Source organism: Chiloscyllium punctatum, chromosome 41, assembly GCF_047496795.1.
Source record: "Chiloscyllium punctatum isolate Juve2018m chromosome 41, sChiPun1.3, whole genome shotgun sequence".
In the NCBI taxonomy this organism is placed as follows: domain Eukaryota; kingdom Metazoa; phylum Chordata; class Chondrichthyes; order Orectolobiformes; family Hemiscylliidae; genus Chiloscyllium; species Chiloscyllium punctatum.
In genome coordinates, this window is record NC_092779.1 from 2,098,723 (window position 1) to 2,112,992 (window position 14,270).

General features: G+C 40.9%; 1 protein-coding gene across 3 annotated transcripts in view; it reads left to right on the plus strand.

Annotated features, from left to right (window-relative positions):
- Positions 1 to 13,801, plus strand: part of LOC140464824 (uncharacterized) — a 98,811-nt gene extending 85,010 nt beyond the window's left edge. For all 3 annotated transcript variants that reach the window (XM_072560292.1, XM_072560291.1, XM_072560293.1), the window contains exon 2: positions 12,347 to 13,801. In XM_072560292.1, coding sequence (XP_072416393.1) covers positions 12,357 to 13,088 — 732 coding nt within the window. In that variant the 5' untranslated portion in view covers positions 12,347 to 12,356 and the 3' untranslated portion in view covers positions 13,089 to 13,801. The remainder of the gene's footprint in view (positions 1 to 12,346) is intronic.
- The last annotated feature ends 469 nt before the right edge of the window (positions 13,802 to 14,270 follow it).

Consider the following 14,270-nt stretch of genomic DNA (forward strand, 5'->3'; position numbering starts at 1 on the left):
GCTTCTGCTGTCACCCTAAACCTGTGCCCTCTCGTTCTAGATTCCCCCAACCCAGAGAAAAAACCTTGTCTATTTATCCTATCCATAGTCCTTTACCTTTGCCTAACTCAGTAATAATGTTTTTTAAATTGTCCATGAAAATGCATTCCAGGCCCACACTTATTGCCATTGCTAGTTGTCTTTGAGAAGATGCTGGTGAACGCTGTAATCCATGAAATGTCGAGATACCCATAATGCTGTTAGGGAAGCAGTTCCAAGATTTTTATACAGCGACAGTGAAGGAACGCAGTTATAGTTTCAAGTCATGATAGTGAGTCTGTTGGAGGGAAACTTGCAGGCAGTGGTGTTCCGATAGATCTGCTGCTCTTATCATTATAGTTGGAAATAGATGTGGGTTTGGAAGGAAATATCTGAGTCTTGATGAATAGCAGTTGTGCATCTTGTAGATGGTACACACTGTTGCTGTGAAGCATTGGTGGTGAAGGGATTGAATGTTGAAGGTGATGGGAATAAAGCAAGTTAATTGGGTCCTGGATGGTGTGGCGCTTTTTGACTGTTGTTTCAATTGCGATCATTCAGGAAAATTGAAAGAGTTCCCACCATATTTGTTTTTAATTCATTTACGAGATGAGGGAATCACTTGCTAGGTTAACACTTATTGTCCTAATTGCCCAGAGAGTGGTTAGGAGTAAACTAGATTGCTGTGGGTTGGAGTTACATGTAGACCAAACCAGGTAAGGATGGTAATTTCCTTCCCTAAGTGATATTAGTGAACCAGATGGGTTTTTCTGACAATCAACAATTAATTCCAGATTTTTATTGAATTAAAATTCCACCATCTGTCATGGCAGGATTCAAACCCATGTCTCCAGACAATTCCAGGATCTCTGGATTTACAATCCAGAAATAATATCACTATGCCAATGCTTCCCCTCAGAGGTTATTCCCAACTTATATCTTGATGGTGAATAGGCATAGCAGGGTTGTGAGGTAAATTATGTGCCACAGAATTCCTAGCCTCTGACCTCCTCCAGCTTGAATGTAGTCCAGGTCACACTGCAGATGAACACTGACTGCCTCAAAACTGAGGAGTTGTGAAGGGGGCTAAATATTGTGCAAAATTTCAGTGAACACCCCCACTCTTGTCCTTATTATTGAGGGAAAATTATTGATGAAGCAGTTGAAGATGATTGGAGCTAGGACACTACCCTGAGGAACTCAGAGATGCAGTAGGACTGAAATGATTGACCTCTAGGAATCACAAGTATCTTCTTTGTGCCATTGACTCCAGCTTTGCTCAGAATAAATGATGTCACACTGTGTCAAATGCTGCTCTCACCTCACCTCTGGTATTCAGCTGTTTTTTCCATGTTTGAACTAAGGTTGTAATGAGGGCAGGAGCTGAGTGACCTTGGCAGAACTGAAAATGGGCATCACTGAGCAGGTGATGCTTGATAGCACTGTTGATGACACCTTCCCTCACTTTACTGATGATCAAGAGTGGACTGATGGGGCAGGAATTGACCAGGCTGAATTTGTCCTGCTTTTTGTGGACAGAACATAACTGACAATTTTCCACATTAGATATATGTATTGTATCTGTATTGGAATAGTCTGCCTAGGTGTGCAGCTAATTGTGGAGCACAAATCTTCAGTATTATTACCGAATGCTCTCAGGGCCAGTAGCCTTTGCAGTATCCAGTGCCTCCAGCTATTACTTGATACCATGTGAAGTGAATCAAATTGGGTGAAGACTAGCATCTGTGATGTCGCGGACCATTGGAAGAGGCTGAGAGAGATCATCCAATTGGTCTTTCTTCTAAAGATTGCAAATGCTTTAGCCTTATCTTTTGCATTGAAGTGTTGGGATCTTCCATCATTGATGCCTGGGATATTTGTGGAGCCTCCCCTTCCAGTGACTTGTTTACTTATCTACCATATTCACAATAGGATGTGGCAGGTTTTCAGAGCTTAAATCTGATCTGTGTGGGATGCTGCTAGCATTGTTTGGAACGTGAATACTCCTGTTTGAAGCTTCACCAGATTGACACCTCATTTTTAGGTATGTTTGGAGCTCCTGGCATGCCCTCCCCTCTTCCTTTAACTAGGGGTTGATCCCTTGTCTTGGGATCAACCCAAGGAATAGGAGACTGGGTGATATATCGTGAAATTACAGGCTGTTGGTGAATACAATTCTGCTGTTCCTGATGGCCCACAGTGCCTCTTTGATGTCTAGATTTGAGCTGCTATATCTGTTCAAATTCAACTCCCTTTAATATGGTGCTACTCATTGTTTCTTCCTGAAATTTCTCTGTGTGATTGACTTGGAGAGTCTGAGGAACAGGCAGACCAAGTAACTTCTTCTTTGTACCACAATGTTAAAACTTACACCTTTCTTTTCCTCAGTTTTGATTTGCACTTTTGTCTCCACAACAAGTGGGTCACATGAGTTTGTCTCCACATAACTGATCACATCCCAGTCTTCAAACTATTACATTTTACTTAAAGGAAATAGTTTAATCAGCTTACAAATTCAGCATTTGGAAAGCAGCTTTTTTCATATTTCCATTATTTGTTCATTCTCGTGCAACGTTGTGGGTTTGAAGGTGTGGAGAGTAATAGTGCAGTAATAGCGCAGCTGTATTGAACTTTGTGAGTTGCATAATCAATCTTCATGTGGATTACAAAGCCAGGCATAAATAAAAACTTCCAACTAATCAGTGCCAAAAATTTTAATGAATGTAAATTTGAAAATATTTAATGATGAATGAAATGTAAGTGCAGTATTTTAGAGGGTGTACAAAGTTGTCAATGGTACAATTTGATCTCTAGTTACTTCCTCTGCTGCACATGTGGAGCCAAAGCTGAGGGTAGTCTTCAGGTAAAGCACAGTTAGAAGGCAAATGGTCATTTGGACTCAGTTACACAAATGCAATTCAATACCCATCTTAAAGTCATACAGTTTTGTTCTCATTTTAGATTACATTTTTTGTGTTTAGTGGAAAAAACAAAACATGAGGGTAATTTAGGAAGGAGTCAAGTTGGTAAAGAACAGGTCTTTCTTTACGGTATAGGCTGAGGAGATGAGAACTTCAGTAGCTGTGTGTTATCACCACTCAACATGCTGATACCATTGGTTTCCAACATTAATGTCAACATCATAACTGAGGACTACTGAAGGTTGGCACAGAAATATAACGAAACCGTGACAACAGGAAATAAAGTTTAAAGTTTTATAGCTGAAAATGTGTTGCTGGAAAAGCGCAGCAGGTCAGGCAGCATCCAAGGATTAGATTACTTACAGTGTGGAAACAAGCCCTTCGGCCCAACAAGTCCATACCGACCCGCCGAAGCGCAACCCACCCATTCCCCTACATTTACCCCTTTACCTAACACTACGGGCAATTTACCATGGCCAATTCACCTGACCTGCACATCTTTGGACTGTGGGAGGAAACCGGAGCACCCGGAGGAAACCCACGCAGACACGGGGAGAGTGTGCAAATTCCACACAGTCAGTCGCCTGAGTCGGGAATTGAACCCAGGTCTCTGGTGCTGTGAGGCAGCAGTGCTAACCACTGTGCCACCGTGTCGCTGGAGAAGGAGCAGGAGAATCGACGTTTCGGGCATGAGCCCTTCTTCAGGAATGAGGAAGGTGTGTCCAGCAGGCTAAGATAAAAGGTAGGGAGGAGGGACTTGGGGGAGGGGCGTTGGAAATGCGATAGGTGGAAGGAGGTTAAGGTGAGGGTGATGGGCCAGAGTGGGGGTGGGAGCAGAGAGGTTGGGAAGAAGCTTGCAGGTTAGGAAGGTGGTGCTGAGTTCGAGGGTTGGGACTGAGACAAGGTGGGGGGAGGGGAAATGAGGAAACTGGAGAAATCTGAGTTCATCCCTTATGGTTGGAGGGTTCCTAGGCGGAAGATGAGGTGCTCTTCCTCCAGCCATCGTGTTGCTATGGTCTGGCGATGGAGGAGTCCAAGGACCTTCACGGAGACACAGATTGTTGTCATGTATTATGTTTCATTTTCAGTATTACTGTGTTGGTAATTCTAACATGATTAAAACTTGTTGAATTTGCTGCCTAGCTTTTCTACAACTAATTCCAATAATTAATCAAGAGAAAATGCACATAGCTAAAGAATGCTGAGTGAACAATAATGCTGCATCCTGAGAAATTAAGCATATACTTGGACAGGGGAATGTAAATTCAGCTCAGTATCATTGATTAGGCTATTGCAGAAGGAAAATTGTTGAAGCTTCTAAAATACAGAACAGGGTGTTCAGGTAAATTTATTCACAATTTTGTGAAACTTGCTTTTTAAATTGGTTCCCTTATCTTCAATATTAAGATTTTCAGTTGGTCAGGAAAAGATGATTCAGCAATCACTCTTCGATTTTGAGTTCTAGATCTGGAGTTTTTTTTTAGGATAAGAGAAGAATTGTGTAATTATCAGCTAACAGTGTATGCACCACCGCAGACCATCAGGAACTCACCACACAGAGAAAGTGAAACCTGTCCAAGCATTAGTTATCAATAAACATCTGTTCTCTTGCCCTATCTCTCCACCAATCCCCCATCCCTTGCCAACAGGGAAACAAGTTCAAGGGACCTAAAATAAAGTCCTTTCTAAGCAGATGTTTTGAACATTAAAACTGAATACTTCAGTACCACTAAGGCCAGACGATTGAGGAGTTACTCCTGTCCTGATGGGGCATGCATTCACTGAGTTTGTGCTGCATCCTATGGATGGATTAACATGTGGAGATTCAAGAGAACAGAATTCTTATCCATGGTCACACTTTGCCCGTAATGATTATCATTTTTGGTTTAGGTGCAGCGCATTGAATTTTAAGCCAGACCTGCTTCCTGCACTGTGAAATTCCAGTCTGTAATACCTTGGGCTGAGGAGATCAGCATATACACTGTTCCTGTGTCTGCTTTCTCCTTGTTAATAAGTAAAGCTGTTCACCTCTTAATGTACCGTAATACTTCTGTATTTACACCTGTACCAAATCACTTAGCAAAGACAGCTCCCCAGTCTGAAACCTCTCTTTTCATGTTCATTTTCGATTGGTGTTTTCTCTCCTACTGATGTCAGAAACATAGAACATAGAACGTTACAGCGCAGTATAGGCCCTTTGGCCCTCGAAGTTGTGCCGACCTGTGATGCTCGTCTAACCTATACTGTTCCATTATTATCCAAATGTGATCAGTTACATGAATTTTGTTATATCATGTCCTCCTCACCCCCAAATTTCTATCAACTCATATATTATTTTAGTAGCTTATTTCTAATCAGTTGCATAGCCTTTGTAATCAGTAACATCATGGTCACTGTTATCACCACCTTTCCTCCCCCTAATTGCCTGATTTGGAACTTCACTGGACCTCCCAATCTGGTTCACTTGTGTTCATCAGTAAGATGATGATATTGTGTTGCATCCGGAATAATTGTATCACTACACACTGTCTGATGTATAACAGGTGTAGCTGTCCCATGTTCTGTGTTCATCATACTCAGTATCCTTTCTTGGCTTGAGTAAGATCAATGACTTCACGTTCCTCCTGAATGATCCTTCAGGTGCTCTGACAATGTAAGATTTCAGTTGCTCAGATTGTCTGATGACTGTGGCTTCTGACTTCTTGCTCGTTAACCATACTTTCTGCCTTAGCTTTAAAATTGAAGGTTTGTATGTTTATCCGTGTAGTGCCATGTCAGCTGCATCTTGCTGTAGCTTTCTCCAATAGTTTTGCTTCTTGCGGTCTTGAGAGGCCATGTTTGACGTGAGGTGATGTTCCAAAAATGGTCCATTTGTTTTTAACCTCTTTCCCATTAGCAATTCCTGTGGTGAGTATTCATTAATCAGTGATTGCTCTTTTTGTGTATTCTTACAAATCAGTGACTTCTCAGTCTTATTTATGTTATCAGTCTATACTTTTGATTGAAGATGGTCTAGAAAACTTGTCACCTGGTTAATTCCTGCCTCTAAAGTGAACTTTCTGAATTCCCCATTCATGGATTGGTATCCATTGTTTGATTATTCTTCATTTGGGAACTGTGTATTGCAAAAATCCTTTACACTGCTGTGATCTCTGAGACTGTTAGGGGTGTTTTGAAGTCTTGCCATTTCAAATCATCTTGAATGATAGTTGACTGAGATAATATCCATCTTTCTATAATCAAACAAATCCAGTGCTAGTTCTCCTTATAGCCTTTCCACAAATCTGGAGGAAAGCATTGGCTCTGTGTGCACTTGTTTGCGTGCTGCGCATGTTTGGAACAACAAAATGTAATCTTGTATGTCTTTCACAATGCCCGGCCAACATACATCATTGTATTCTTAATCATACCTAAATATCCTCCATAGAGTCTCTGTAGAATTTCTTACCTCATCAACTTTGGTATAACCATTCTGTGGTTGTCCACAAATAAGTATTCTATTATTGCCAAATGTTGTTTCTAATCTTGGTATCTTTGCCACCCTGAGTCTGCTGGATAATATTCAAACCTTCCTTGCAGGTACAATTGGCTGATGTATGTTCCCTTCCTGCCAGATTTTTGAGCTGCACAAATTGGTTTCCATTTCCCTCAGTTATTCAATAAGTCTTGGTTATTGTTGTAGAATAAGATTTTACTTCAACATGATTAGGATCCTCTTTTTCTAATCAATGTACTGCTGCCCTGAGAATGCACCTGCCATTGCTTACATCTTGCCTGGAACATAAATTATCCCATAGTTTCATTCATCAGCCTAAGCTGCCCTCATTGTATGCATGGAAGCATTTTTGAGATTTCTTTCTATTTTAATAATGTTACCAATGTTACTGACTTATGGTCTGTCTCAGTCTCATGAGATCATCTAGAAACTTTTCACACTGCAATTTAACTGTTAATCTTTCTTTTTCAATGACTGTGTAACTCAGTTTGATCTCCATCAAAGCTCTTGACATAAAACAGATTGATTTTCATGTTCCATAAATTTGTACTTGATTAAGAATTGCTCCTAGTCCTGTGGAGGATATTTCCAAGGCCAGTAAAGTGACTGCACTATGATGTGTTGACAGATTAAGACAAAGTAACATCTTTCTGGTTGTCAGAAGTTTGTAGTCTGTTCCTGACGGCAGTGTCATTGTTGACCTTTCTTCAAAAGCTCCTTTCTAGGTTGAGTAAGACTGGCTCAGCTGAGGATAAACCTTCCTACTTAATCTGTTATCCCAAAGAAGTTTACTATATTATGTAAATAATGTTGCATCAGAAATTCACTGCTGCCTCAGCCTTCCTTGGATTTAATATTTTGCCTTGCTCTTGGACAGTGTGTCCAAGAAATGTAATCATCATTTTCAAGAATTGGCTTCTCATGTTTAGTGTAAGGCCTATGTTCTGTAGCATCTTTACTATGTCTTTGATACACTGGTCATGTACCTCCTTTTTTTATAATGCACTAAGATGTTATCCATGTTGTAAATGATTTCATGTTTCCCTTTCAGGATTCCTACATTGTCCTTTGGAAAATCTCTGGCACAGAGGTGATCCAGATTTCTACATTGTCCTTTGGAAAATCTCTGGCACAGAGATGATCCAAAGAGTTGATGGTTGAAGCAATACCTTGAATGGTGAAATAAATTAAGTCAGTAATCTCAACTCTTTGACTAAGGATGTCTGCAGGAACCCATGACTCTCATTCAGTTTTATGCAAAAACTTGCTCATTGCTAAAATAGGATGGAGCTTCTTACAGCTCTTTTGTTGTAACTGAGTGAGAAAGTACATAGAACATTACACTGCAGTACAGGGCCTTCAGTCCTCGATGTTGCACTGACCTGTGGAACTAATCTGAAGCCTATCTATCCTACACTATTCCATTTTCATCCATATGTTTATCCAATGACTATTCAAATGCCCTTAAAGTTGGCAAGTCTAGTACTGTTGCCAGCAGGGCATTTCATACCCCGCTACTCTGAGTAAAGAAACTGCCTCTGACATCTGTCCTGTCTCTATCACCCCTCAGTTTAAAATTATGTACCCTTGTGCTTGCCATCACATCAGAGGAAAAAGGCTCTCCCTGTCCACCCTACCTAACCCTCTGATTATCTTATATGTCTCAGTTGAGTCACCTTTCACCCTTCTCTCTTGTTAGAGAGAAGTCCCTTAGCCTTTCCTCATAAGACCTTCCCTCCATACCAGGCAACATCCTAGTAAACCTCCTCTGCACCCTTTCCAAAGCTTCCACATCCTTCTGAAAATGCAGTGACCAGAAATGTACATAATACTCAAAGTGCGGCCGCAGCAGAGTTTTGTACAGATGCAGCATGACCTCATGGCTCCGAAACTCAGTCAATCTACAAATAAAAGCTAACACACCGTATGCCTTCTGAACAACCCTAACAACCTGGTTGGCAACTTTCAGGGATGTATGCACATGGACACTGAGACCTTTCTGCTCATCTACACGCCCAAAAATTTTACCAATAACGCATTACTCTTTATTATTGTTGCTCCTTCCAAAGTGAATCACCTCAGACTTTTCCGCATTAAGCTCCATTTGTCACCTGTCAGCCAAGCTCTGCAGCTTATCTCAGATCATCCACAAATGAATGGACAAACAGAGTTGGTATCTCTGGTTTGTTATCCATGCCACGTGCTAGTAAGGCGAGGAATAGGGAGAGAGAGGAGTTGAGCACGTGGCTACAGGGATGGTGCAGGAGAGAGGGCGTTGGATTCCTGGATAATTGGGGCTCTTTCTGGGTAGATGGGACCTCTACAAACAGGATGATCTTCACCTGAACCACAGAGGTACCAATATCCTGGGGGGGACATTCACTAATGCTTCTCGGGAAGGTTTAAACTAATTCAGCAGGGGAATAGGACCTAAATTGTAGTTTACGTATAGAAGAGGTTGAGAGTAGGGAGGTCCAAAATAAGATTTCAGAGTCATAACAGGGCATGGGCAATCAAGAAGTTGATTTGAAGTGTGTCTATTTCAATGCCAGGAGCATCCGGAATAAGGTGGGTGAACTTGCAGCATGGGTCAGTACCTGGGATTTTGATGTTGTGGCCATCTCAGAGACATGGATAGAACAGGGACAGGAGTAGTTGACACAAGTTCTTGGATTTAGATGGTAAAGAAGATGGTAAAAGAGGTGGGGGTGTGGCATTGTTTGTCAAGGACAGTATTACAGTTGCTGAAAGGACATTTGAGGACTCGTCAACTGAGGTAGTATGGGCTGAAATTAGAAACAGGAAAGGAAAGGCCACCCTGTTGGGAGTTTTCTCAGGCCTCTGAATAGTTCCAGAGATGTAGAGGAAAGGATAGCAAAGATGATTCTCAGTAGGAGCAAGAATGACAGGGTAGTTTTTATGAGGGACTTCAACTTCCCAAATAATGGCTGGGAATACTATAGTTCAAGTACTTTAGATGGGTCAGTTTTTGTCCATTCTGTGTCGGAAGGTTTTCTGATACAGTATGTAGACAGGCCAACAAGGGGCGAAGCCACATTAGATTTGTTACTGGGAAATGAACCCGACCAGGTGTTAGATTTGGAGGTAGGTGAGCACTTTGGTGATAGTGACCACAATTCAGTTATGTTTACTTCAGTGATGGAAAGAGATTGGTATACATTATAGGGCAAGAGCTACAGCTGGGGAAAAGGCAATTACCATGTGATTAGATTTAGGATGTATAGGATGAGGAGGGAAATTGCAGAGCATGGGCACAATAGAAATGTGGAGTTTATTCAAGGAACTGCAACTGTGTGTCCTTGATAAGTATGTACCTGTCAGACAGGAGGATGTTGTCAAGCGCAGGAGCCATGGTTTATGGAATCTCTTGTCAAGGGGAAGAAGAAGGCTTATGTTAGGATGAGATGCAAAGTCTCAGTTAGGGCAATTGAGAGTCACAAAGTAGCCAGGAAAGACCTAAAGAGAGAACTAAGACAAGTGAGGAGGGGACATGAGAGGTTGGTGGATAGAATCAGGGAAAACCCTAAGGCTTTCTATAGGTATATAAGGGATAAGAGAATGACTAGAGTAAGACTAGTGCCAATCAAGGACAGTAGTGGGAAGTTGTGCATGGAGTCAGAGGAGATAAGGGGAGCTCGAAATGAATATTTTTCGTCAGTATTCACACTGAAAAAAGACAGTGTTGTTGAGGAGAATATTGAGAAACAGACTACTAGACCAAGTGGGATTGAGGTTCACAGGGAGGTGGTGTTAGAAATTCTGGAAAGTGTGAAAATAGATAAGTTCCCTGGGCCAGATGGGATTTATCCTAGGATTCTCTGGGAAGCCAGTGAGAAGATTGCCGAGCCTTTGGCTTTGATCTTTATGTTGTCATTGTCTCTAAGAATAGTTCCAGAAGACTGGAGGATAGCAAATGTTGTTCCCTTTTTTAAGAAGGGGAGTAGAGACAACCCTGGAAATTATAGACCAGTGAGCCTTACGTCGGTTGTGAGTGAATTGTTGCAAAGGTTGTAAGAGATAAGATTTATAATCATCTCAACAGAAATAAGTTGATTAGGGATAGTCAACACAGTTTCATGAAGGGTAGGTCATGTCTCACAAAAATGATTGAGTTCTTTAAGAAGGTGACCAAATAGGTAGATGAGGGTAAAGTGGTTGATGTGGTGTGTATGGATTTCAGTTAGGCATTTTATTAAGGTTCCCCATGGTAGCCTTTTTCCTCAGATGGTGATGGCTAGCACGAGGGTGCATAACTTCAAACTGAGGGGTGATAGATATCGGACAGATGTCAGAGTTGGTTTCTTTACTCAGAGTAGTAAGGGCGTGGAACACACTGCCTGCAACAGTTGTAGACTCGTCAACTTTACAAGCATTTAAATGGTCATTGGATAGGCAGATGGACGAGAATGGTTTCACAGGGCAGTGCAATGCAGACGGCCAATGTAATGCGCTGTAATGTTCTATGTTCCATGATCTGAGTTCTTGCAAACTGTTATTAGCCCTGGACACCATTGTGTCAGTTCTGTCATTGGCAAAATGACCCAATTTATAATCTGTTACCCATTGGAGAATGAGAAATTTCCTGGTAGTGTACAAGCAGGTTTAGCATCTTTGTGCAGCACCAAGTGATGCTTCCGCTTTAAGTTAATTGAAACCTTCGCATGGCGTTTGAAATTCTTGCCCAAATTTTCTCATGCATTCATTCTGAGGTACTATCACTCAAAAAAATTAGTTAAATACATGCATTTTTGCTCAACAAAGAAGTATCTCATTTTTCAGTGTATATTCTCCAAGTTATTTTCAAGTTTTCCGAAATTTAGGGTCAACCCTTTTCCAGTTCTTTTTCTGTGAAGTTTTTTTGGTGATCCCTTTTCAGCGTTGTCACTTGGATTCTATTTTAATTTTAGATTCTGGCGCTTGAAATTTTGTGCTTAAAAATGTCTTGCTGGAAAAGCGCAGCAGATCAGGCATCATCAAAGGAGAAGGAGAATCGACATTTCGGGCATAGGGCTTAGGGATTCTCCTTCTCCTTGGATGCTGCCTGACCTGCTGCACTTTTCCAGCAACACATTTTTATGCTCTGATCCCCAGCATCTGCAGTCCTCACTTTCTCCTGCTTGAAATTTTGTCCCTGACTGCTGGCACTGCTTTATCTTGTGCTTTAAACTCGTCCTGTTTCCTGCAGTTTGACATATCTGTCAGGAATATAGAATCACCTGATGAAGGAGCGACGCTCTGAAAGCTAGTGTGCTTCCAATTAAACCTGTTAGACTATAACCTGGTGTTGTGTGATCTTTAACTTTGTACACCCCAGTCGAACACCAGCATCTCCAAATCAGGACTATCTTGGGCTGTCTATGCCTACTGATATACAGCTTGCTCCTTATCATGAAGTAAATAATTCCGTATTTCTTTCAAACGCCTTCATTTACACCTGTGTATAGTAGGCTGGTGTAGTGCCTGAACCCTCTCTGTCTTCAGAGACTCATTCTAGATTCGTGTCTTCTCAATTAGTGATGTCAGGGTTGTGTGATCAGTTGTATTATCATTATTTCCACGAATCTCTTTTTTACTGTTTAGATATTTGTGCTTTTAAGACCAGAACCTTCTAGGTCCAGACTGCACCGTTGTTGTTGAAAATTAGTTTACAGGGGAGCCCAATCGAGAATGAAGGAAAAACCAGACTAGAGAATGGAGGCCTTATTCTCAACTCACATTAAATCATACATTTTTATCATTGTATTTCCATTATAAATTTATAATACGAACTAACTGTGTAAACTTATCATGCTAGATTATATTCTCCATCCAAGATCATTGTGATGTAATATTAATTAATGTGAAAGAGACAGTCAACCTTATTTTTATTGACCTTTATTATTCTTTACAGAGCATATAAAATGGGAAACGCACTGAACAGGAAGAAGAAGAACTATAAACTTTCCAGCGACAAAGACGCTGATAAATTGGCTGAAGGAACAGCAGCAGAGGATGGAGAGGCAAAAAAGGAAAAGCAGGAAGAGGCCAAAACATCTGAAGAAGGTGGAAATGTATCAGAGGCCAAAGATAGTCAGGCTGCAAACAACACAGCTGAAACTAAGGAAGAAGATAAAGAAACAGTGAAAAAAGAGGAAACTCAAAAACCTGAAGCTGAAAAGCCACAAGATTCCACTGAAGCCAAAACAGAGCCTCTGTCTACAGAACCAACCGCAGAAAAGCCAACAGAACAAACCGAGGTTGCGCCTATGAGTAGTTCTGCAGATGGCCAGTCTTCAGCCGTGCCTGAATCCAGCACTGAAGTGACATCCAGTCAACCCTCTGAAACCCTAACACCTGCTCCTGAAAGCAAAACAGAAGAGAAGTGTTCAAGCATGGTTGAAGTGGAAGCCAAACAGACTGAGGTCGCATCTACTCTTGTGGCTCAAGAGGAAAGTAAAAAAGCAGAGCCCCAAAATTTGGACTCTGCCTCAAGCACCACTGATGATGTTTCTTCCCAGGAGACACCAGCAGTAGATGCACCAATCTCTACTCCAGCTGTTCCTGAAGTCTCAGACAGTGCTACTCCAGCAGATGTTACAACTTCAGAGAATTCTTCAGCCATTACTGATCAAACGTTAGCTGCGCAAGAATAATGATAGCCTCATTCAACAACCATTCACAATCTGCATTAAATTCCGACCGTACTAACAAACTGGATCCACTGTCTTTTACCAGAAAACATCCAAACATCCCATACTCAGAAATTACATCAGGATATTTCAAGCAACATTTGGAAAATTGCTGGACTTAAATATTGATGTCTGGAAGTTGAGTGAGTGGAATGAAAGTCTCAACAGCTGTAAATGATGTGCCTCACTGATTCAATCCAACATAGTGAATAATGTTTATGACTCTGCTGAGTGATAGTTAGTGGAACTGTGCCAAACTAATCAGATCTTCAGATAACATCTTTGTATTCCCACCTGATTTTACACAGTGAGGTACAACCAGCTGTCAGATATAAGCCACCATGTTCCCTTTCTCATGACAGACCAGGAACAATAGTTTTGTCTCAAAGTTACTTCAGACTAACACACACTTCTCATTGTACGTTTCCTATATAGATTTCTCTTGATCAGTTAATGCATGTCCGTTGTTGGGTGCACCTGTAGTTCTGTTTCACAGCAAGTTGCAAACAAGTCTGCATTCATTACAGTTCCAGCTTCTCCTCCATTCAGTGTCACTAATGCCTCCACTACCACAGCACATGTTGAAAATGATGAGAATTGTAAAATGGATGCATTGGAATTATATGTGGTTGTATTAATGGTGCAACAGTAATAAAAGTCATGTAAAAATAACTAAAGCAGTTTGAAATTATTTTTATTCTAACTCATAAAACTGTTTCAATGACGCAGTTTGGCTTCTTGAAAAATACAATACAATTTTTGAGACACTAAAGTTATAGTGTGTTAGAGCTAATGAAGAAAGAATCCGTTTGTCAGTTTCTTAAGAGATATGATGTCTTTATGCTCAATATGTTTTTGCCATTTATGTTAATGGATTTACAAAAGGAACTAAACCTAGGAAATAACCTGTGATATTATGCAGTACAACTATCAAATCATAAATATGTTTTCCTCCTCTGCTTTTGTTCTACTGTACATCAGGCAAATGAACCTTTTATACCTCATCCATTTGAAATTGAGCTGAATTTCTAAGTTCCGATATTTTAAGTTGCTATTTACAAATTATTGGAGAAACATTAATTCCTGTTTGCTGAAAGACCTGAATGAGACAAAGCCCTTCGTGTCAGGAGCAGAAATGAATGTTCT